Consider the following 21,885-nt stretch of genomic DNA (forward strand, 5'->3'; position numbering starts at 1 on the left):
ACAGGAGAAAGGGGATGGGGCAATAGCGCGATCAGAAAGATTTACTGCGGTTATTTTGCTTATGCATATGTCGCTCTACGCGAAGATTCCGCGTTGGAATGATGCGCTGACCGTAACTTCACCAGCGATGGTAATGTGCAACAATGTGCGCTAAAATGAATGGGGTGGCAGCATTTTATGAAAGAGATTACCGGGTTCGTTAAAAACAAACAATAGACGAAGCAGTCGAGGCCGCAGCACGTCATCCGACCTTACAATAACTGCAGGAAGTGCACCAGCAAGACGAACAACCTTGGCTGACGTTCTTAGCTGGCAGCAGTTGTTTACGAAGTAGCGCGCTCGTGTAGGTCAGTTTGAGGTATTGCTGGCGAATGGATTGCTAAGGTTATCCTTGTGTTCTTTGTTTTGTTATTCTAGCGCTTAACCCTGGTGTGGCGGCTCCAGGCGAATAAGGCATAGATTCCGTAAAGTCAAGCATCTGCTGATGCAAATCTGGGGACGTGTTCTGCGTTGATCTCTTCGGCGATACTATCGCCTTCGCGTGACGCAGTACTCAACCAGCCAATCAGCTCATCCAATTTTACTCAACCAACCAATCAGCGCGTGACTGATGGCGATACGATCGCCGAAGGAGATCGGCGCAGAAAACGTCCCCTGACGCTCGTTTCAAGGCTGTCCGGTTGACGCTAGTTCCAGGTCTCATGGCCTATAAGCGCGGTCAGCAACCTCGTGTAATTTAAGGAAGGCAGCCACCGAGAGCCGATCCTTGAGAGCGGAAGGGCGGTGCGATATCAGCGGCGCAAGTGTTCTGCGCACACCACGAAAGCGGTTCCCCTTGGCAGCTTGACGGCACAAACAAGCGGCCGCTGCTGAAGCGTCGGCTACGCAATCGAGAAACCATCTCATATTTTCGCATCCGTCCTGCGTTTGCTGTCTCAGGGGGTTGCCTTCGCTGTCGGCCTGCGTACCGCTCGAGATGTCGACAGTATAGGATTGTGTGCGACGAGATTGTGGCTGGCTGCTCTCATAGTCCGTGCGTATCGAAACCACGAACGCGGCCGGCGTCGACGTCCTGCTGCAGCGGGATACCACAGGTGGCTGTGATAAGCGTCCTGCCTTATCGTCTGATGCACTTCGTTTGTCCGCTGTACTGGCGCAACGTGTGATTGGGGTTCATGGCGTCGCGCTGCGGCGATAGGGCATTTTGTAAATGCGATTGATGCGGAGAAATCAGTAATGTGTGCGGGCGGATGATTTCGAGCCTTACACGTTTTCTGCGACGGATAACTTGCGAAGTAACGGAGAAGTATCTGCAGCGGAGACATCTACGGCGCTAAACATGGTAAGCTTATGTTTGTGCATTTTTTTTTCTGTGAAAGAACTCCTTCCTTTGTTGTTTATTCTCGCTTCGCGATTTTACAGAGGCCTTGTTTTTTTGTTTTATTTTTATTTTTGCATCCATCATCGACGTTTATGGATGTCCATTTCTTAAACGCCACTCCTTAAACACTAGATATGAATTCGAAAAGGTAATGTGCAAATGTCGCATATGGCACTTGCGAATAATTCATGGAAAGAACCATTGATAAAGATGTTCTAAATCTAAGAATGGATGCATCGAAACGCTTTCTTCGTTCGTTATTGCTACTTCCTTTAAGTCTGCAGCTTTAATGTAAAACAGGTATTAAAGCGACATATACACAAATGTTAAGCGCAAAGGTACATTTTCAACTTGCCGTCGTAACGTTCGTTTGTGATCCCATTTACACAGATATCGTGTAAACTTCCATATACATTCTTAAGTATAGAGTCTGTATTCAAGAAACGGTGCGTATGTTATCGTGGTGGATTAGAACAGGCGCCGGCGAGCTGGAATTGGTATCAGTATGTTATCGAGGGCAGCCAGCCGATTACAAGTTGCTCCTTCTAATACCGATATACCCTACAGACACTGTAGGTTCAACAATGTAATGCATCTGCTCTATATTCGATAGATAGAGAAGCAAGTGCATTTGTGCTAGGTAATTTTTTTTTATTATATGGTATTTAGGAGATGTTGGCGCCTTTAATTGGCGCCGGCTACTCCTTTCCACATAGAGGTATGAAAGAAAAAAAAGAAAGAATGAACCTAAACGCATTAAAATTAAATGTCAACTTCAAATCACAATAACACAAAGTCCAGTCACATAAGTGCACTAATACCACACTAATACTGAACTCAGAAACACAGCAACACAAGGTTCAGTCACAAAGGCGCATTAAGTACACTAATGTCACACTAAAACTGAAAGTCCACTCAGAAAAAGGGCACACAAAGTTCAGTCACATAGCTGCACTAAAGTAAACACAAAGTCCGGTCACGTAATTATACTAAAATCACGGCACATAAGATAGCATGGATTCGATTCGAAGGAAACTACATGAACCCAGGTGTCGAATTGACCATAGAGTGAGTTTATCACAGATAAACACTCTTTTCAATAGTTTCCGAGAATATTGCTCGCTTCTAGAAATCTTTGGAGGGCCATTAACGCTCGTCTTTGCAACGAATATGTTGGCCAAGGACCTAATATCTTCCTGAGGCTGAAGGGCCTGCGGTCTAATGTCTCTAAATAACGTGCTAAACGTTGTCTGTGTGTATCGTGTCGCGGACATTCTAACAGAAGATGCTGCACATCCTCATCCGCGTGGCCACAAGTGCATTCCGGACTATCAGCTCTTGAAATTTTTTGGAGAAAATGTTTTGTGTATGCGGTACCGAGCCGCAGACGGTGAATGAGTGTTTCGAAGGCTCTGGTTGTATTTAATGTGGACGGGATTTTGAATTGAAGTGCAGGGTCAATGTGAAATAAATCTGAAGATTTCGAGTTCTGATCAAACCATGTTGCTTTGCAACCACGGACTGAGATCTGTCTTAGTATGTGCCGCAATTCTCCTTGCGTTAGAGGGAGACCGTGTGTGCCGGTATTAATATGCACTTGTCTAGCAGCCATGTCTGCTGCAACATTCCCAGGGATATTACAGTGCCCAGGTATCCTTTGGAACAGTATTGTGCGAGATTTTTCGCTTGCCTTTGTGAGCTCATTTAGTGTCTCATAAACTAACGCCATGTTTGGGGAATTGCTGATGCCACCACGAAGTGACGACAAAGCTGCTTGTGAGTCACAAAGGATGACCCATTGGTTCCCTTGTTGCGTTGAGTTTATGTATCGTAACACAGACAATATAGCAAAAAGCTCTGCTGTAGTTGATGATGTCGTGTGAGAAAGTTTAAACGTCTGTATTCGGTTCCATGCTGGAATGACAAAGGCAGCTGTAGAAGAATTTGGTTGACAAGAACCGTCTGTATACGCTTGAATATATCCAGGGTAGCGACAGTATATCTGGTACAGCGCCAGTTGTTGGGCTGCTAGCATAAACATGTCTCGTTTGCGAATAATTCCGTCAACCGAAAGTTCAATTTTTGGGGCGACAAGTCGCCATGGAGGGTAGGAAATATCTGAGATCCAAAATTCGTTGAGTGGTAGTAGATTTTTTTGCACCTGAATCACAGTATTGACGTTCGCCCTGTCTCTCTCAATAAGTGTAATTGCTAGTGGGTGCCTTTTGTGCTGCACTGAAACGCGAAAGTAGTGTCGACAGGTTTCAACCGTCCTCATAATTGGGAATGGAGGATGACGTGCCTCTGCAATTACTAAGGAACTTGAGGTTGCTCGGGGAACACCTAAGCATACTCTAAGGCTCCTAGCTATTAATTGAAGTCGCTCTTCAGATTAACGGGAGATTCCATGCAGAACAGGTCAAGAATAAGCTATTTTTTGCTTTATAAGTGCATTATGTACTTTCAGTAGAGAAGAAACCGACCCTACCCATGTCGTGCCTGCTACGCGGCGAAGAACATTTATTGTTGAGTTTATTTGTTCTTCGAGTACTTTAATGTGAGCATTCCAAGAAAGTTGTCTGTCTAGTATAACCCCCAGAAATTTGTGTTGTTTTACTATGTCTAAACGTTGACCCTTAAGGCACAGCTGAAAGTCTTTTAGGCATCCTTTGGTAAATGGTAGCACAGCCGTCTTACTGTAAGACAGCTCCATTCCTCTTTCTTTTAAGAATTTGTCCACAATGTAATGCTAGGTAAATTGATGCCGATGCCTATCGGTGGTGCAAGTGATCACTGCGCTAAAAAAAACATAAGATTAGAATATGACGAACACAAGAAGTTTGGAGAATTTGTTCGAAGTTGGCATTCAGAAAACGTGTTCGGCACTGTAAAAATATTCAGAATGAAAAGGCACGCTAGAAACGCCCACGTGAATAAATAGCTGCCTAAAGGCCATTGATGTGGCCGTCTTCATCTTTCTGTTCTAGCCGATCATCTGTGATAAAACTGAAGCTGAAGTCGAGGGTCCACTGAAAGACCTGGAGACCCTGGCAATGGAAGAGCTGGGTGAAACCCCGGAAGTGAAACAAAGATGTTTGGCAGAGTTACGACAGCTTCTTGAAGGTATGTCACAACTGTTTTGGCTTGCATCATTGGCCATCGGTTTCTCGAGGCGCGCTCTGATACGAAATCGGAATGGTAATCAGTCGAATTAGATTAATTGCCCTTACTGCTTGTTAAAATCAGCAATAGCGTTTGATATGCAAGGTAATAAGACAAGAGGCTGAGTTCTATACTGCATATTTATGCTACCATTTTGCTCACCATGAACTTTCCTTGCATGTGTGTGCACGCGTGTCTGTCTGTGAGCGTGTGTTAGTGTTAATGCGTGTTTCTGCGCGTGTCAGTAATCTCTGTATGTTGTTCACCTCCGTGATTTTAAATGTGTTTTCTATGCAGCGTAGTCTTGACTGCAAAGTTTGGTTTTCTTCAGCATTCATTCCTGTACTGTAAATTAGGCTGTATATTATGCGTATGCATACGTCTGTCCGTAGGTCGTTGAAAACAGCCCAGTTGAAATTGGCGTGTTTGAACTGTCACTCTGGGATCGGTATACGTATGCAGAGTCCCCAGTAACATCGAGCGCAGCTCCTCCGGCGTTTCGCATTCCTGCAGATCTTGTCAGAGCATATTTTGACACCAGGTCGTCAGTCGCGCATGCGTTACGTTAATAAGACAGACAGGTCGACATGACTCGGAAGAAAGAGGGGTCTTAACCAGGTTCAAGAATTGGGATTACATGCGCTGACGTGGATTCGGTGAATCCTGAAGAGTCTCCTTCATCCAGAGGCCCTTAAAAATGTCGCAGTTTCGCCCGCATGGCGAAGCATCGATTGCGATAGCAAATTAGTTGACAGCTATAGGAAGTAAGCATAGTAGTTTTATCGGCCGCATTAACTTGCAAAAATAGGCATGCTAACTAAATTAACAAGCATGGTGTCATGCGCGCACAAGCAAACATGAACGCATTTCACTTGATGACCGCGGAAACTCGCTGTCAAAGAGTGAGCAAGCACGGTAGCAGCAGCGAGCGAATTGACCGGCTGCCACTCGCATCAACGCGAACTAAGCCACGAAAACACAGCGCAAGGTGGCTTTGTCCCCGCCACAGATGGCTTTCAAGAAACAGCGGCCAGGTGGTTGCGCGCGGGTACCCGCTTCGCCCTTACCCTCGCACGCTTTCACTCGCACATACAGAATGCGGTGCGCGGCGACTATTTTATCGCCCTTGGATGCTGCAGAAGATAGCGCCAACCTTTCCCTTTCCCCACGAACCACTTACTCGCCCTTGGACTACTCGCCGTTTCGATGTTCCTTAACAACACATGTGCAACGCCATCTGGGCAGTTTTGTACGACACGACTTAATTGCACATTTCAACTTATCTAAACTAGCTATACAGTTCAAGGGAGGATGTCCTGACAAAAAACATGCGTGAACTTCCAAGTTTGTGGGGGCTACAGCAATAACATATTTATTGGTAGAATATGCGAGATCTGATTGTCAGCTAACAAAATACGCCAGCAATTAATACTTTTACTATAGCTCGCAGCGCAGCAAGAGCGCAGAAAGAATGACTTAGAGTAACGGGGCGACTCCACGAGTTGGCAACCGACCATATTAGCAGAACTGGTATAAAAGGAGACGACGTTGCACAATTTCACACGCCAATGTTTTCTACCTAGTTTCTGTAGGCGCCTGCGCAAGGTACGAGAAATACTTGTGCTTTTTTGTGCACAAGATAAGGCATAGCGTGAGGCTAGCACGCCACTTTTTTCGGTCGCTCAATTTGTTCAGCAAAAGAATAAACGGCAGCTAATCAGAATCAGAATTTTTGCTCCGTTACCTTCGTATTCCATGGTTTATCATATATGATACGCATAAAACAACTTCTAGCATAACAGAATCCAATATATATATAAAAGGATCCCGTATATTCGCCAGAAATGTATGTCCTCCTTAACGATGAAGTACGCAATGATTTCGGCATTTTTATCACTAGAAATAATTTTTCAGTTATGCTTGGTAAGCATTTTATAGCAGCAGCTCATCGCAAAATGTGCAAAAAGTTCGTATTTTCTCGGATTTTCAATGTATACGCTTAAAATACCGACACGAAGAACATCAGGGTATCTATTTGCTCATTATACGTATCCTACTGTGATGTTTTTATGGAGATATACCTTGTGTGGTTCAGCGAGGCAAGAATTATTTGCTGCACCACATATGATACATCACGCAATTAAGGGTTGTCTTGTGGTAGAAAGTAGATATTTCTTTCAGTCACAAAACAAAATTGGTGGCAAAATGTATGGTTCGCACTGGCTAAACTATTTCTTAACACCATTATTTATGTAAAATGTATGAAAAAGTGAAAATAAAAGTGCCAGTACTGTTTCCGATGAATACAGCATAGGGCATGCCGCATTATAATACCTGATAACAACAGCCGGAACAAATAACTGTCCGAATAAGAGGAAGAAGTTTTTCCTTCGACTTGCGTGAAGCTCCTAAAGACTACGCGAAGCAACAATTAACATAAAACAAAGGTCTACAAATGATCCGGCCTAGATATTGAAGCATTAATTGGTCTATCAAGAATTACTTTATTGTTTTTAAGAAAGTTTGTCTATATTTGAAGCTGTGAGAAGTACACTTCATTTCTCAAAGCAATGTGTCAAGTTTTTTTCGATTGTCCCAATTTATTTTGCAAGCTTTCTTCAATTTAAATGTATTTTTGCATAATCACAAAATATGCCCGTAACTACAAGGTGTATCATATATGATAGACAAGAATTTTGGCTCATAAAATTGCAAGCGAGCGATTCTTCAAGAAAAGTTACCTTCGTTTAGGCATACCTGGCCTAAACAAAGGATTGTCTAATTTTTCACACAATAGAGAGAAATACTTCAGATGGGAAAGACAGGGACGTTAACCGGAAAGTAAATATCCAGTTTGCTACCCTGCCCCGGGGAAGGGGTAAGGGGAGACAGAAAGATAAAGCGTTCAAGCAGGTCGCTTGTCCGGAGGAACCTCAGCAGCGCGCTCATCGCCTTATGGTGTGAAGACCGCGTCAGCCGGCACTCATCTGTTCAGAAAGCGGTCGGTCGTCGAGGCGTGCCAGCGTCCTCACGAGCGTCTGTCTCTGGGAGCTGTAGCGGAGGACAATGGCACAAGATATGTTCGATTGTTTCCTCGCTGTCGCAACTATCACAGGTAGCACTGTCAGCTATTCCGATGCGGCAAGCAAACGCATTCGTAAAAGATACTCGAAGCCCCAGAAGGCAGAGAGCAGTTGTCTCGATTCTGGAAAGTCCAGATAGAATATGTAGTCGGAGGGATGGATCCAAGCGGTGCAGTCGAGTATACCGGAAACCTGGCGTGTTCCACATGGATCGAGAGGCATCACGCGCGAGTATACGAAGCTTTGCTGCTGCATCCGTTCTTGAAAGTAGAATGGATTCCTTCACAGCATTTTCGTGAGCCCTCCTAGCAGCTTCATCGGACTGTTCGTTGCCCATGATGCGGCAGTGGTCTGAGAGCCACTGAAAAGTAATATCATGTCCTTTTTCTACTAGTTGGTGATATATCTGCCTTATTTCAAGCACAAGTTAATCTTGTGGTCCACGACGCAGAGCGGATAGCAGACACTGCAGGACTGCCTTCGAATCAGTAAATATACTCCATTTTCGTGGTAAATCTCCATGAAGCATGTGAAGGGCGCTGCGAAGTGCAGCAAGGTCCGCAACAGTCGATGTTGTCCGGTGACAAGTTTTAAACTGACAGGTCACGGCTTTTTCGGGGAAGGTCACAGCTCCTGTAGATCCGTCAAGAGTTGTCGAGCCATCGGTGTAAATGTGAAGGAAGTCCTTGTATGTCTCGTGCAGCATGAGTAGAGATAGCTGCTTGAGAGCTGGTGACGAGAGTCCTGATTTCGTTCGAATCCCTGGTACCGAGAGTCGAACTTGTGGGCGAGCGAAACACCATGGAGGTGATAGCAGCCTCTCGGCATGCGTATAATCTCGAGGGATGCAGTCACGGTACGTCAATATCACCTGGCAAAAGGAGGCATTGGGTCGGTCTTTCGGCAGCGCGGCGAGGTGATGGAAAGGGGCCCGGGCAATGTACCTCATGTGTGCTCTGAGCACTTCCAATGTTATATGAGTTCTCACTGGGTAATCTTGGGCTATTGCAATTGTTTCCGCTGTCGATGTGCATCGTGGCAATCCAAGAGAAACCCTTAGTGCCTGCGCCTGAGCAATTTCGATTGGGCGGATGTTGATTGTGCAGGTATTGCTCAGTAAAGGTAAGCTGTACCTCTGATATCCGAGAAACAGCGCCCTGTACAGTTGTAACATCGTGGGTTCGGACGTTCCCCATGTTTTTCCTCCAAGAAATTAAAAAATGTGTGAAATGGCCGTTAGGTGTTTCTTCAGGTAGGCCACATGAGGACTCCAGCTGAGGTCTATATCAATGATCACCCCTAAGAATGTATGCGTCCTGGCATAACATACGTTTTGCCCATTTATAGATATGGCATAGGACGTCATTGGCTTCCGCGTAAATGCGACCAGCGCACATTTCTCAGGTGAAATCTGGAGGCCTTGTTCGCCAAGGTACGCCGATATTGAAGTCGCGGCTTTTTGAAGCCTCGCGCGCACCTGAGGACGTGTTACACCTGACGTCCACACGCATATGTCATCGACGTACATTGATATCTGGACTGCACTTCATATGCGTTCCACGAGACCGACAAGAACATGGTTAAATAGTGTGGGGCTCAAGACGCCACCTTGGGGAACACCACGGTATGTGTAGTGTTGTGAGGTCGGACCGTCATCGGTCTGCTCAAAAAAGGACCTCATGTGTAAGTAGTTTAGGGTCCACCGGTACACTCGGCCACCAAGGCCAACCGATTCAAGAGCGTTAAGTATGGCGTCATGAGCAACATTGTCATAAGCTCCTTTTACGTTGAGAAACATGGCGACAGATAACTGTTTCAATCTCTTTTGATGCTGGACATAAGTGACCAGGTCGATGACATTATCAATAGAGCAATGGAGACGTTGAAAACCGGCCATAGTGTTTGGATAAACTTTCTGGCGTTTCAGGTACCGCTACAATCTGGCAAGGATCATGCGTTCCATCACCTTCCCTACGCAATTTACCAGTGCGATTGGGCGGTATGACGTGAGCTCTAGTGGTGACTTGCCAGGTTTGAGGAGTGGCACCACACGGCTTGTCTTCCATTCCTGAGGAACGTTTCCATCCCGCCAGGATTCATTGAATATATCCAGCAACGCATTTCGTGCTCTCTCACCCAAGTGGCACAAGATGCGGTACGATATGCCATCCGGTCCAGGAGACGACGACCGACTACACAAAGCAAGAGCCGCATCAAGCTCCTCGGTGGTGAAAGGCAGGTCCATGCCTGAATCTCGTGGATGGGGCATGATGCTATTAGTACCATGCCTGTGTACGTTGATTGGCCTGCAATCTTCCTGCAAAAGTCTTCCGCAAGCTTAATGTTTTCTCGACGTTGGAAAAGTTCCAGGGCTTTGAATGGCTCGGGAAATGTACGTAGGCCTCGCACGGTTCTCCATATATGAGAAAGAGATTTTCGGGGGTCTAGGGATTCACAAAATTTTGCCCACCGTTCAGACTCCAATTTCTCCATTCGGTGCTGGATCTTCTTTTGCGTGCGTCTGGCTATTCTTAGATCATGGATGGACTTTGTGCGTCGGTATCTTCGTTCAGCACGCCGACGAATCGCACAGAGTCGCTCCAATGCCACGTCGGATTTTGAGAACATGGAAGTGCATGACGGTGTGCACATCGCATTCTGCGTTGCTTCTTTGATCGCTTGCTGAAGGCCAGAAGGGAGACCTTTGCGACAAGCTTCTTCCATGCTGGTTTCGAATGTAGATCAGTCAATACGCCGGATTGTGTTTGGCGAATGACAGCTGACCAAACCTTTGATCTTAAGATAACTGGGGATATGATCACTCCCACGCGTCTCAATGTATAAAAACCACTTCGCGCGAGTAGCAAAGCGACGTGCCACAAATGCCAAGTCTAAACAGCTGCTGTATGATGAGCCTCGTAGAAAGGTAGGGCTCCCATCGTTAAGCATGGACGGTTCATGGTCAGATGCAAATGAAGCCAGTCGTCGGCCGGTTGCGTTAATTTTGGAGCTACCCCAAATAGGGTGGTGAGCGTTAAAATCACCGGTGATGATCCATGGACCAGGGGTTGCTGTCAAGATGTCTTCTAGTCGCTTGCTGTCAAACCGGGTTGATGGGGATAAGTAGGTACCCAACAGTGTAAAGGCTACCTTTTTCTTCTTAACAGTCAGGCAAACATACTGATTATTACCATGAGGAGGTACATGCTGAACGACGTAGGTAAGGTCCCGACGAACAAATACAACGACTTTGCTGCTTTCGTTGTAGGGTGAGGACATGATGGATTCGTAGCTGGATAGCCGGATTGGGTTTGTTAATTTCGGTTCACAGATTACCATGATTGGGAAGCGATTAGAGTATACAAACTGGCGAAAGTCAGGCATCCGACATCTAAGTCCTCTGGCGTCCACTGGAATATGGATGCTTCTCTGACCTCTTTGCGGAACGATTGGTGATAGTCAGCCATATGGTTCTACTCGAGGGCGGCTAAGACTGGGCTCAGCGCGTCCAGCACTTGCAGGCCACTTCGAGCGGCTGGAGTTGTGATACTAGTCAGTAGCTCTTTCACACAAGAAAATAAAGCATTCATGCGGAAAAGGGGTTCAGGGTGTTCTTTGTCTCATGACCAACACCCTTGCCATAAAGGATAAGACGAATTGTTCATGGGCTAAAATGAAGTTTTCTTTTTTTTTTACTTTTTGTCACATCTAAACATTATTATAGTGTCGACACACTGCACGAAAACTGCTTAGAATAATCTTGAATAGCTAACGCTGTCAAATTCATGCGTCAGACATTTTGTTGAGTGCCAGGTGGTCCAGCACTCATGCGCACTATTTAACAACAGCATTTCTCATCGCAGGTTTAGTTCAAGCTCACTGTCGTGTACAGTAAATTATTTTACAGACATAAAGGAATTAGCCAGAAAAAAAAACAGCACTCTTGAAGGTGAAACAAATTTTACTGTCACGTAAACTGGGAATATAGCTATTCGCTATTATCCCGAATGCTGAGTGCGCATAACATTCAGCCCACGTAGCGTGAAGCGCACTGCCGTCATCGGAAGTGCGCCGATGATGCACTGCTTCATCGCAACGTGCGACAGTTAATCCTCTCTTCTGTGCAGGAGAAGACAACCTGCGAGTGCCTCAAGACGACGCATTCCTGCTCATGTTCCTTCGAGCCCGCAAATACCGAGTGAACGACGCACTCAAAAGACTGAAAAACTACTTCCGCGTTCGCAAGCAAATGCCTGAGTATTTTGAAGATCTAACACCATCTAGCGTCCCATACCAGACAGTATTTTATGACCACAAGCTCATTTTGTCGTCGAAAAAGAGAGATCCACTGCGCAGAGCTATAGGGTATGTAAGGTTTGGTAAGTTTCATCTCCTTCGATTGTTGCTCATAAGATAATTTAGATGCTCTTGCTAGTTAGGCACACAAATAGTGGTTCATAAATGGAAGGTTCGGTCCAGGAACTTTTTTTAGTACAAGTATACCTGCGAAAGACAAAAATCTAATCATTAGGCAACCGCAGAACTACTGAAATTTGCACTCAGCAGAACATTAATTCTAGTGACTGTTGGAAACAAGTCATTTATTACTGCAGTGAAACGTTTTGCAAACCTGGATAAACATCGCCCATATTTGGCGAAATCCTACTTGCACCACATTACGTAGTAAATAATATAAATACTCGTTCTCCGGGACATCTAATATCAGGCACACCATGACATATTTTAACTGCCGCTTATACATCGGCATTTCATAGCAGTGTCACTTCGGCACCGCCCTACCATTGTTATTTCCTGTCCCTTAAAACGTTTCGACAGTAGTGACTTCATATTTCCCCGCACTTTTCAGAAAAATTCAAAGCGGCTTTTCTTGCAAATCCTCATTGTTTAGAAGGTTATTATCACTTGTCCTTCAAGACCTACTATTATGTAGACGTCAGCATGCGAGCTCTTCATTGTACATCGGGTCGTCAACGCGTGACGTGGGTTATTTGAATGAAAAAAGGCAGAGCGCAGCATACAATCATCGTCTTTGTTTGTCGTTTCAGGAGCTTGGAATAGTGACATCTGCTCGATGAACGAGCTAGTGAGCTGCGTGATGATGGCCATGGAATGCAACCTCCTCTCAGAAGAGACGCAGATTCGGGGGGCCGTGGGCATCATAGACATGGAAGGCTTCAGTGCGCACCATCTCATCACGCTGTCACCGTGGTTTCTGCGTCGAGTAGTAACTATTATACAGGCGAGTGGGGGACAGTCGTGCTTCCGCGTCCGTGAAGTTTAGAGAGCGATTCCAAATGGCGGCGCTTAATGAGTGCGAACACGCTGCGAGAATACTCGTCGCATTAGTTGCTTGGTGCAGTTCTCGAAAGCTCGGTCTTCATTACATTCAGTTATGAGTCTGTAAAATGCCACGCATTTCAGAAGAAGCCAAAAATATTTTAATTGAGAGCGCAGGCAGCAAATTTTTAAAGTAAGGTTCTCTGTTTTTTTATCTTAAAGAATAAGTGTTAATCACTTCGACAATGCTACAGATAACTGATATGTGTCATGGAAAAAAATGTAAGGAAAGATTTTCTTCCACATAATCGCAAATAGAGAGAGAGAGGTTCATTGGCAGAGAAAAGTAAATCGCACCGTAACTATTTAGCGTGTGGCTTATACCGGGGCCGGTATATTGTAAAGATTCCTTTAGCTCATTTCTATTCTTTCCTTATCTCCGGCAGGGACGGCCAGCCGATTTTAGGTGAAAACGGTGGCTGAGCGCTGCTTAAACCACTCACAAAGCCCCGAATGAAGTAGCCATTAGAATAGATTAGAATAGCCCTCAACATCAGTCAGCAGTGTGTTGAAATAAGTAGAAGGGACGGAAATGTGACATAGCGAGGAATAAGAAGGAAGAGTGTGCAAGAAATTGGCCGCCGTGTTTGTATAAGCTGCCCCTCAAACGCTACACGCAATCAGTAACATCTCACTACAGCAGAACGCTAAAACAAATGCTGCAGCACTGTGCTGCCCGAGAAATTGCAGCAGAATGCTGGGAGCTTTCAAATAATATACTTTCGCACTGCTATCTATTAGGTTCGTGGTTAACTACGACTGCAGAGCAACCGAACTAAAAAAAGGCGCTAGTCCGCGATTTGGTCAATAAAGCCCGATGATTTTTTCTTGGACGGGGAAGTTGGCTTTCCAAGGACACTGAAACGGGCCCCATTCAGGTGGATGGCAATTTCTTCTTGCGTGAAACTTACTCCACCCTGCTCATTTCAGCTGTACTTAATTGAAAATAATGAAATAATTTCCCCAGAGTACCTTCAGCTAAGCAAGAGTAAAAATATACGAAGGAACCACTTTGCATCAATGGCCTAAACATATTCTTCCCTTGCAGGATTCACTCCCTGTCCGCATCAAGGGGCTTTATTTTGTGAACACTCCAGCTATCTTCACTTTTGTTTATTCTCTCATCAAGTCACTTATGTCTGCAAAATTAAGGAAAAGGGTATGTGGAATCTGAATTTCTTCTATAGGAAGTCTGTAGTGGGAAATGTGTAGTGTTGCCATTCCAGCGATTCTGTCGCTATATTTGACGACGTTCTTGTCTATTTAGCGACATCTTTTGGAATTTAGTTGCTGGTGACCTCTTAGCGACGTGATAGAACAATTGGCCACATTTCAGCGACTTCGAAGTTCGGAAAGTTGCTTTGGAAATACCCTTTCAGAACGCACTTTATTCTTCAAAAGCTACCGTGAGCGGATGAACTTGTCTGTATGATGCGCACGCAATGTGAGCATCATGAAGGAATGCTTATCTTTATATTATCCGCAGTGGGCTCACAAAATCCGTTTTCTTAATATTCTTTACGAAACTGATTTCAATAGGTCTTAACACTGTGTGTTCTCCACTTTCAGTAAAGAAGGTCGGTTGGTATGCATTTACAAATTTTATTTGTGAGAATTAGAAGGTCTCAAAGGAATAATAAGAAATATCGACTGTAAAAACGCGTAGACATATGAGCGACTGAGCTCGTTCAACTGAGTCTCAACACACTCCTTCCGTATCACATGGGTTTTGGAAAAACCAGTACTGCGTAACAGCCCTCTGGTATACCAAGGGACGGAAGCGTAGTAGTTGACTTAGATAAAGGCCACGTAATTGTCGTCGCCGTTTTAACATGTGACCTTCTCTGTTTTGCAGAATTTTTCTATCCTTTCAGGAGCTCCCATAACTAGAAACGTTTCGGGCATAATGTGATTCAAGTGCCTTTGCGAACTGTGGAAATTATATTGTGTTCTTCTGAATGGTACTGCCTTTATAAACTCACAATCTGAAGGTAAATGCCGAAATTAAGCTGTCCGTTTCCGTTGTTATTAAAGTATAATAGTAGAGTAAAACGCCACTACACTACTGGTAAATTCCCTGTTAATTCTTTACTCACACGGACTCCAGACAAACGTGGCACGTTTTGGTAAAGGATTTACGCTATGATAGCGTATAATATAGTATTTGAAAACGCCTACGTTACCTAAAATTCAGTCATAAGCTTTTGCGAGAAACTTAGCGTCCTTGCGGCAGAATTCGGTGCCAATTTTTAGTAACTTTTTCGTCTCACTTTAGCGATACGATTGAAGAAAATAGGCAACACCGGATCTGTGACTGGCGCATGATTTTTATGTATGGCAAATGATGTACCCTGGTATACATGGATAGCGCTTGTGTGCTGCCGCTGTATGATTTGTGTCTGTTCCTGTCTTCGGGACTCCAGATGTTCTTAACCTATCTTCTCGCAGCTTTTTGCCTGGAATCCCTTCCTTAAATAACTGATAGGATAAAAGCATTCATCCATTCAATCGTTCATACCCTATACGGAACCGACATGATATCAGTTCAAGTTACAAAGGCCAAGTAGTCGATTTGTCACGAAGTTACTTGCATTTGTAATCCAACAACCTTAAAGAAATATCCACCAAGACCTGCTCTGCTTTCTTTTTTATTCTGAAATATGGCACTCAGACGTTTTGTTGACATCGTCCAAAAGAATACTGAACGTTGTTGTTTTACTGGTTCCTGGTGCCTTATATTTTCAATTAGACAGCGACGAGTCCGTACAATTTCTTCAGCAGGTCGCTTCTCAGATGGCCAGATAACCATAAATCAACCTTTGTACGCTTTTTTTTTCGAAAAAAAGGCAGTCGAAGAATTTATTTTCTTTAACAATGCAGCCCAGGAAATCTTGAGAACTTTGAGCCTGACCAAGTGCGTTGGTAAGCCTATAATGTAACTTTTCATTTGTTAGACTAACAAGAAGCAGCACTCTTAAGAGGTCTTCCCTGTTTGCCGTTGTATGGTCCCGTTGTTGTGATACGCGTCCGCTTGAGCTGAGCGTGTTACGAGTGCGAACTCGCCCAACCTTTTCGAGAAACGATGTAACAAATGCATGATGATTATTAAGATATGGTTACTGCTAGTAAACAAGACATCCCCCACCTATTTGTCCTTGTGTGGTGATGGGTATACAGTTTTCACTCGCTTTGTTGATTAGGTATGAACTGGAGATAAGTATAGCTTTGTTTCGTATGGGTTACATTACAGGGTAAAACCTCAATACAGCTTTCTGTTGCTCAGTATCGGGCTACGTAAAAGTGTTTTTCCGAGCGTGAAAGAGGCCCGCGAATACATGCGCGAGGCACTTTGCGCGTATTCGCGGGCTTCTTTCATGCTCAGAAAAACACTTTTTATGTAGCACGTATTGAGCAACAGAAAGCCATAATGGGAGTTTTTCATCTTGCACTAGAATTTTCTCATTGACACATTGATAATTAGGACAGTAGTTCTCTAGTTAAATAAATAATTACAATTACCTAAAGAATCTCGCTAACGAATAAATTACTGTCGGCTACTCCACTGTACTGGAAACAATATGTCCTAGGTTTACTTCTAGTAACGAAATTCCTCTTCCTTTAAATTTTTAGTTCTGTTTTTTCTTTTGTTGCAGCTGCGACTACTTGGGAGTGACTTTTCTACTCTTGGCGACATCCTTCCTTCAGAATTTATACCCAAAGAGTATGGCGGAGAGCGGGAGGACTTTGATTACGAAAGCCAAGAGACATTTTTCCAGAGTAAGACGAGCCATTTTGAGCAAATGCGTCAATTTGGCTACTCGTCAGCTAAATAAAGGATACGGCTGTCACATAAGAAACGGCTTTCTTGCGACGGATGTTCCTATACTCCCATCTCAAGTTCGCATTTTTAAATAAATAGCAAGCTGACGCTGCCGGCTTCACTGCCACTACTTTTTGCTCATAATAACCAGTGTTTTCTGCTAAGAAACCGGCTCACAATTGAACCACTAGCAAAATTAGGTTCTTCTTCCCTCCCGAGAAAACGGGTGCTATACTCTCTCTCTCTTGGGCGTCTGAGACGCATCGCCAAAATGGTCTGCTCAAGCAGGGAGTGCTGCCGCTAAAGGTAGAGGCTGTAGGCTCGCTAGTGGCTTCTGATGGATGGAAGCACATGCTGAAGTTTCAGCAAAGAAAATTTGCATTTGCAAGGACTTCTTACGTGAACGTATTAGACAGATACAAAGTGGAACTGCATTACTAAGGGGAAGCATGTCTGGACAAACCCGACGATTCCTAGCACCTCAAGTCTTGGGCAACACAGCCACGTCTCCTAGCCCTCGATGCCCCGCCTCAAACATTTCCAGTCCAATCATCATTGCGTGTTTTTATGAATCGATTGTCAACACCAATCATTAAACTTGTTTTTGGTTCATCACATGAACGGTCTGTCGGCTAATCCATCAGTGAAGCTAGAATACTGCTACCTTTCTCTAACGTAGTTCACAGTGGGGACTGCTTTGCATAAATACGCCTTCTAAAAATACAACAGTCAAGAGGACACGAAACTCGTACTCATCGTAAATTCTGAGAAACGGCATGCAACCACGGATGACACCATAAGGAACTCAAAAGCAGCATGCACGGCTGGAACAATTCTTACACTTGGAAGGATTACGAGTTAGAATCAACGGAGATCATCTCAGCAACCCGCGGTTTTCATATTGCATTTATTTTACAACGGCAGCGCAAAAGAGAAGGCAACACAGAGAAAACATGCACAGGAGCAGCGCTGATCTAAGGACTGACCGTGTATTGCAAACTGCACTGAATAAATACAAAGAGCCCATCTACGGGAATATCCCCACTCAAACTTATAGCTTACGTCAAACCTTTCAAGAAGACTGATTTCACATTCAAGGAGGTTAGAAGAAACCAATATGTGACATTCATGGTTTCTGTTTACATAGAGAGCTTTAATGGTTTCACGTGCTTTTTGATCTATGTGCTTGATAGTGAAACGTGTCCTTTGTGAAACTTTTGCGACCACATAGCGTACAATGGAATGACAAATGCGCTCAACAGGACATTGTCTTGCAAGCATCGATGAGGAGTTGAGCTGCAACAAATCATTGAAAAACCTTATTGGACAAAGTGGCTTGAGCATGAATATGATCGAAGACGGCTAAAGTAATGTTAGTAGCCTGGCAAGAGAACGAGAATTCATGATTGGCTGTCATCCCCTAGAATCTCTGTAAGAGTACGTCAACCTAGACCAATTAGTCACAGAGGACCCTGGTCACAAAAAGAAAACTTACCGAAAAATAAAAATGGGTTGAAGCGCAAACGGTAGGCATTGCCCAGTCATGACAGGTAGCCTTGGCGCTATCCTTGAAAAGTGTACAATAATTACATTCTCCCGGTACTAACATATGGGGCAAGAACTTGAAGGTCCACAAAGACGCTTGAGAAGAAGTTATAAAGACCGCGTAAGGAGCGACATAATGAAAAATGACCGGCGTAACATTAAGAAACAGGAAGGCAAGGGTGTAGATTAGAAAGCAAGCGGGCATAACCCGCTAGTGGACATTAAGCACGACCAAGTGGTTTTCTAGTGGACATTAAGAAGAAGAAATGGAGTTGCCGGGCAGATAACCATGCCGGGCAGATAACCGGTGGCCAATTCGAGTTACAGAATGGGTGCCACGAGAAGGAAAGCTTAGTGGGGGACTGCGGAGAACTAGGGAATGTGATGAAAATAGGAAACTTGCAGGCACAAGATGGTGTCAGTTGGCCCAAAACAAGAGTAATTAGAGATCGCGGGGAGAGGCGTTCGTCTTGCTGTTGACATAAATAACCGGTGGTGGTGGCTGCTGATGATGATGATGCTGATGATGCTGATGATGATGATGATCAGTAGGAGCAAGAGGCGGACGACAACGCTGACGACAAGGCAAGACGCGTAGAAAAGCGTCGCTCTTAGAAGACGAAAAGGGGTACAAGAACGCGTCCGCAAAGCAGACACATGCCACGAAAATTCAGCAAGGCTGGCCGCCAATAGAGAAATAGCAATGATAAAGATACAGATTTGTTATATATGCCCCACGACACGCCAAACTCCGTCATGGTAATAAAAAAAAAATATGTGATATGAATACACAACTTCCTATAGGTGTGATTTGAACTCCCACAGTATCTCATTTTTCTTTTTCAGTGATTCACGCCATAACGAACAGTTTGTGTATCTGAAGTGAAAGTTACACATCATTCTTCGCATATTCACTTTCCATAAATCTTCGAAGCACGAGTGAGCGGAAAAAAGTCCTTTCGTGCAAAACGTCCCAGACTCCAAGAAGTAACCATATCACCTATTCTTGCGTGAGACAAGTGGGCTATCGTTGGCAATTATGCGAATAGGGTTTGCCGAAAGTGAGTAAAGTATTTTTCTCGGAAAAAACAAAACTGTCGGCACGTAAGCAGTATTTGAAGTTTACGCGAAGAAGCAAATCTTGGTTGGAGGCAATTTTTTTTTTTTCATCTTGTGTGAAAAAAAAATCGCAAAGACAAACCTCATTTTATAATATTCCACTTGCGTTTTTATTTCATGTAACGTCATAAGTGTACGCAGGTAAGCATTTTTCTCGTTTAATTGGCTCAGTAAAAAACCGAACAAATTGAGCGTTTTCTGCATTCTTTTTTTTTCAGAAGCGTTCATTTTTCAACCAGAATAATTTCTTTCGCTTTCGCCTTTTGCTATCGATTATGCTAAGAATAATCTTAAATTATTATTAAATACTTTGTGTGAAAACAACTTCCAAACTTGGCAGACAACTAATGTTTCTGTCAATGCAGGTCTAAATTAAGCATCCGATGTTATGAGTAAAGATACCCCCCCAGTCAGTATAATTGACTGTAGATAAATGTGTCAAATTTACATAATATTATGCCATATGGTGATGGAGACTTCATGGAAAGTAAGTAAAGGTGGTATAATGAAAGTTTCTGGATTTTATAATGAGTCATCATAAACGCAAGATAATTAAATATGTAATTATTGTTCACTCAGTCATGCTATGTTACTTCACAAAAAGACTTGAATCACCTGCTCGATTTTCATGCACAATTAATGACTGCAAGCAATACTAGAAACAAAAAAATACTTCGCAATTGCTAAAAATTAAAAATTAAATTATGGGGTTTTACGTGCCAAAACCACGATCTGATTATGAGGCGCGCTGTAGTGGGAGACTCCGGAAATTTTGACCAACTGGGGTTCTTTAACGTGCACCTAAATCTAAATACACGGGTGTTTTCGCATTTCGCCCCCATAGAAATGCGGCTGCTGTGGCCGGGATACGATCCCGCGACCTCATGCTCAGCAGCCCAACACCATAGCCACTGAGCAACCACGGCGGGTATTTCGCAATTGCTACCAAAACACCCCACGTCAAACGTGAGGTAAAACGTCAGGTGAAACAAGGTAGTGCCTTTACCAAAGCAGTTGTCTGTAGCGATATTTTTCACTCGCAATTAAATAAAGGTATTTTATGTAGGCCCAATGTTCGATTGACAATAAGCTTTATGTTTGTGGTGCATCCCTTGACACCACTGCACAGAAATGGCGAAAATAAGTCGAGTACACAAATGTGTATGCCGTGACTGGAAGGGATATGATAAATTCCGTGAAATACGCACCTACCTCTAGAGCACTGCATGGGCCGATTTTTTTCAGCCCGGGCGCGGCCCGGGCCTGTTTTTACGTTGCGCTGCCCGCCCCAGCCCGATAAAAACTTTTATGGCGAGACTCGGGCCTGGCCCGCCACCCCTTTACCTTAGGCCCGAGCCCGGCCCGAACCCGGCCCGAGACCGAAAAATATATGTTTGTCAGAGTTTTGATGCCCGAGAATAACTCGCTGCACGTTACATGCACCCCACCAGAAAGCCCGAGCCCGGCCCGGGCCCGGGTCAAAAAGCACACGCCGTTCCCGAGCCCGGCCCGAGCCCGAGAAAAAACTGCTCTACAAGGCTTACCCAAAAGCCCGGGCCCGGCCCGGCCCATGGGCCGGGCCAGACCCGGGCTTTCGGGTAAGCCCGAGCCCATGCAGTGCTCTACCTACCTCTCAATTAGCTTGTCATTTAGAAATGTTATTTCAAGTGCAGTTTGAGAACAGAAGAAAAAAAATGTCACAGTTTCGCCCTAAGGGCGAAGCAATAAATGCGATAGCAACACAGCAATGTCATACGAAGTAAGGTGAGCGGCTTTGGTAGCAATATGAATTGTAGTAAACATGAGCTGATTAAGTAAGCAGGTGTGCTGCGGCGTAAGTAGACCGACATGAAGAGAGACTCGATGACCACGAGAAGGCGCGTGTGAAACGGTGGTGTTGATGAGAAGCGCTTCCCGTGGGCAGCGCGTGCGAAGGGACACACCTGTAGTGCTGCACTGCCGAGCCGGGCAGCATTGCATGTGTAGCGTGCGTTGGAAAATGTGGCCCGACTATTACTAACTGAATGAACAAGCGTGGTGTGAGCGCGCACAAACAAACATGAATAGATCACACTGAATGACTGCAGACAACGACTGTCAAAACGCTGGCAGCGAGCCCATACGCCGCAGCGGGCGAGGTACGTGCGGTCTATCGCTTCAACTGAAACTAAGCGGCGAGTGCACGGCGCATAAAGGTCAGAGCCGTGTGGAGATAAGAGGCGCGCGACGAGCGTGGTAGTTGACTGAGTAGAAGTGCACCATCCCCCCCCCCCCTCCGCGGCTCCCTCGGCACTGGCTTCCCGCTTCCTTGCTTGCGCGTGGGTGATTGAGTGCGTTCGCTCTCCGTGATAGCGCGCATCCCGCACGCTTCCGCTCGGGCATACGGCGCGCGGCGAAGATTTTATCTATAGGGGAAC

The 21,885-nt window shown here is 44.8% G+C and overlaps 1 protein-coding gene across 3 annotated transcripts in view; it reads left to right on the plus strand.

Moving 5' to 3' along the window:
- The first annotated feature begins 297 nt into the window (after window positions 1-297).
- The window catches only part of LOC119450579 (alpha-tocopherol transfer protein-like), a 26,236-nt gene continuing 4,648 nt past the window's right edge, over window positions 298-21,885 (plus strand). The window contains exons 1-6 of one of the 3 annotated variants that reach the window (XR_007466479.1): window positions 303-1,342; window positions 4,369-4,504; window positions 11,754-12,005; window positions 12,693-12,886; window positions 14,033-14,143; window positions 16,638-17,110. Coding sequence is in view for 1 of the 3 variants with exons in the window: in XM_037714082.2 (XP_037570010.2) it covers window positions 1,340-1,342; window positions 4,369-4,504; window positions 11,754-12,005; window positions 12,693-12,886; window positions 14,033-14,143; window positions 16,638-16,817 (876 nt within the window). In the remaining 2 variants the exon portion in view is untranslated. Of the gene's footprint in view, window positions 1,343-4,368; window positions 4,505-11,753; window positions 12,006-12,692; window positions 12,887-14,032; window positions 14,144-16,637; window positions 17,120-21,885 lie in introns of those variants that run through there. The other 2 variants (XM_037714082.2, XR_007466480.1) reach the window with 2 other exon arrangements.

The sequence above is a fragment of the Dermacentor silvarum genome, chromosome 4 (assembly GCF_013339745.2).
Source record: "Dermacentor silvarum isolate Dsil-2018 chromosome 4, BIME_Dsil_1.4, whole genome shotgun sequence".
NCBI classification, from domain to species: Eukaryota; Metazoa; Arthropoda; class Arachnida; order Ixodida; family Ixodidae; genus Dermacentor; species Dermacentor silvarum.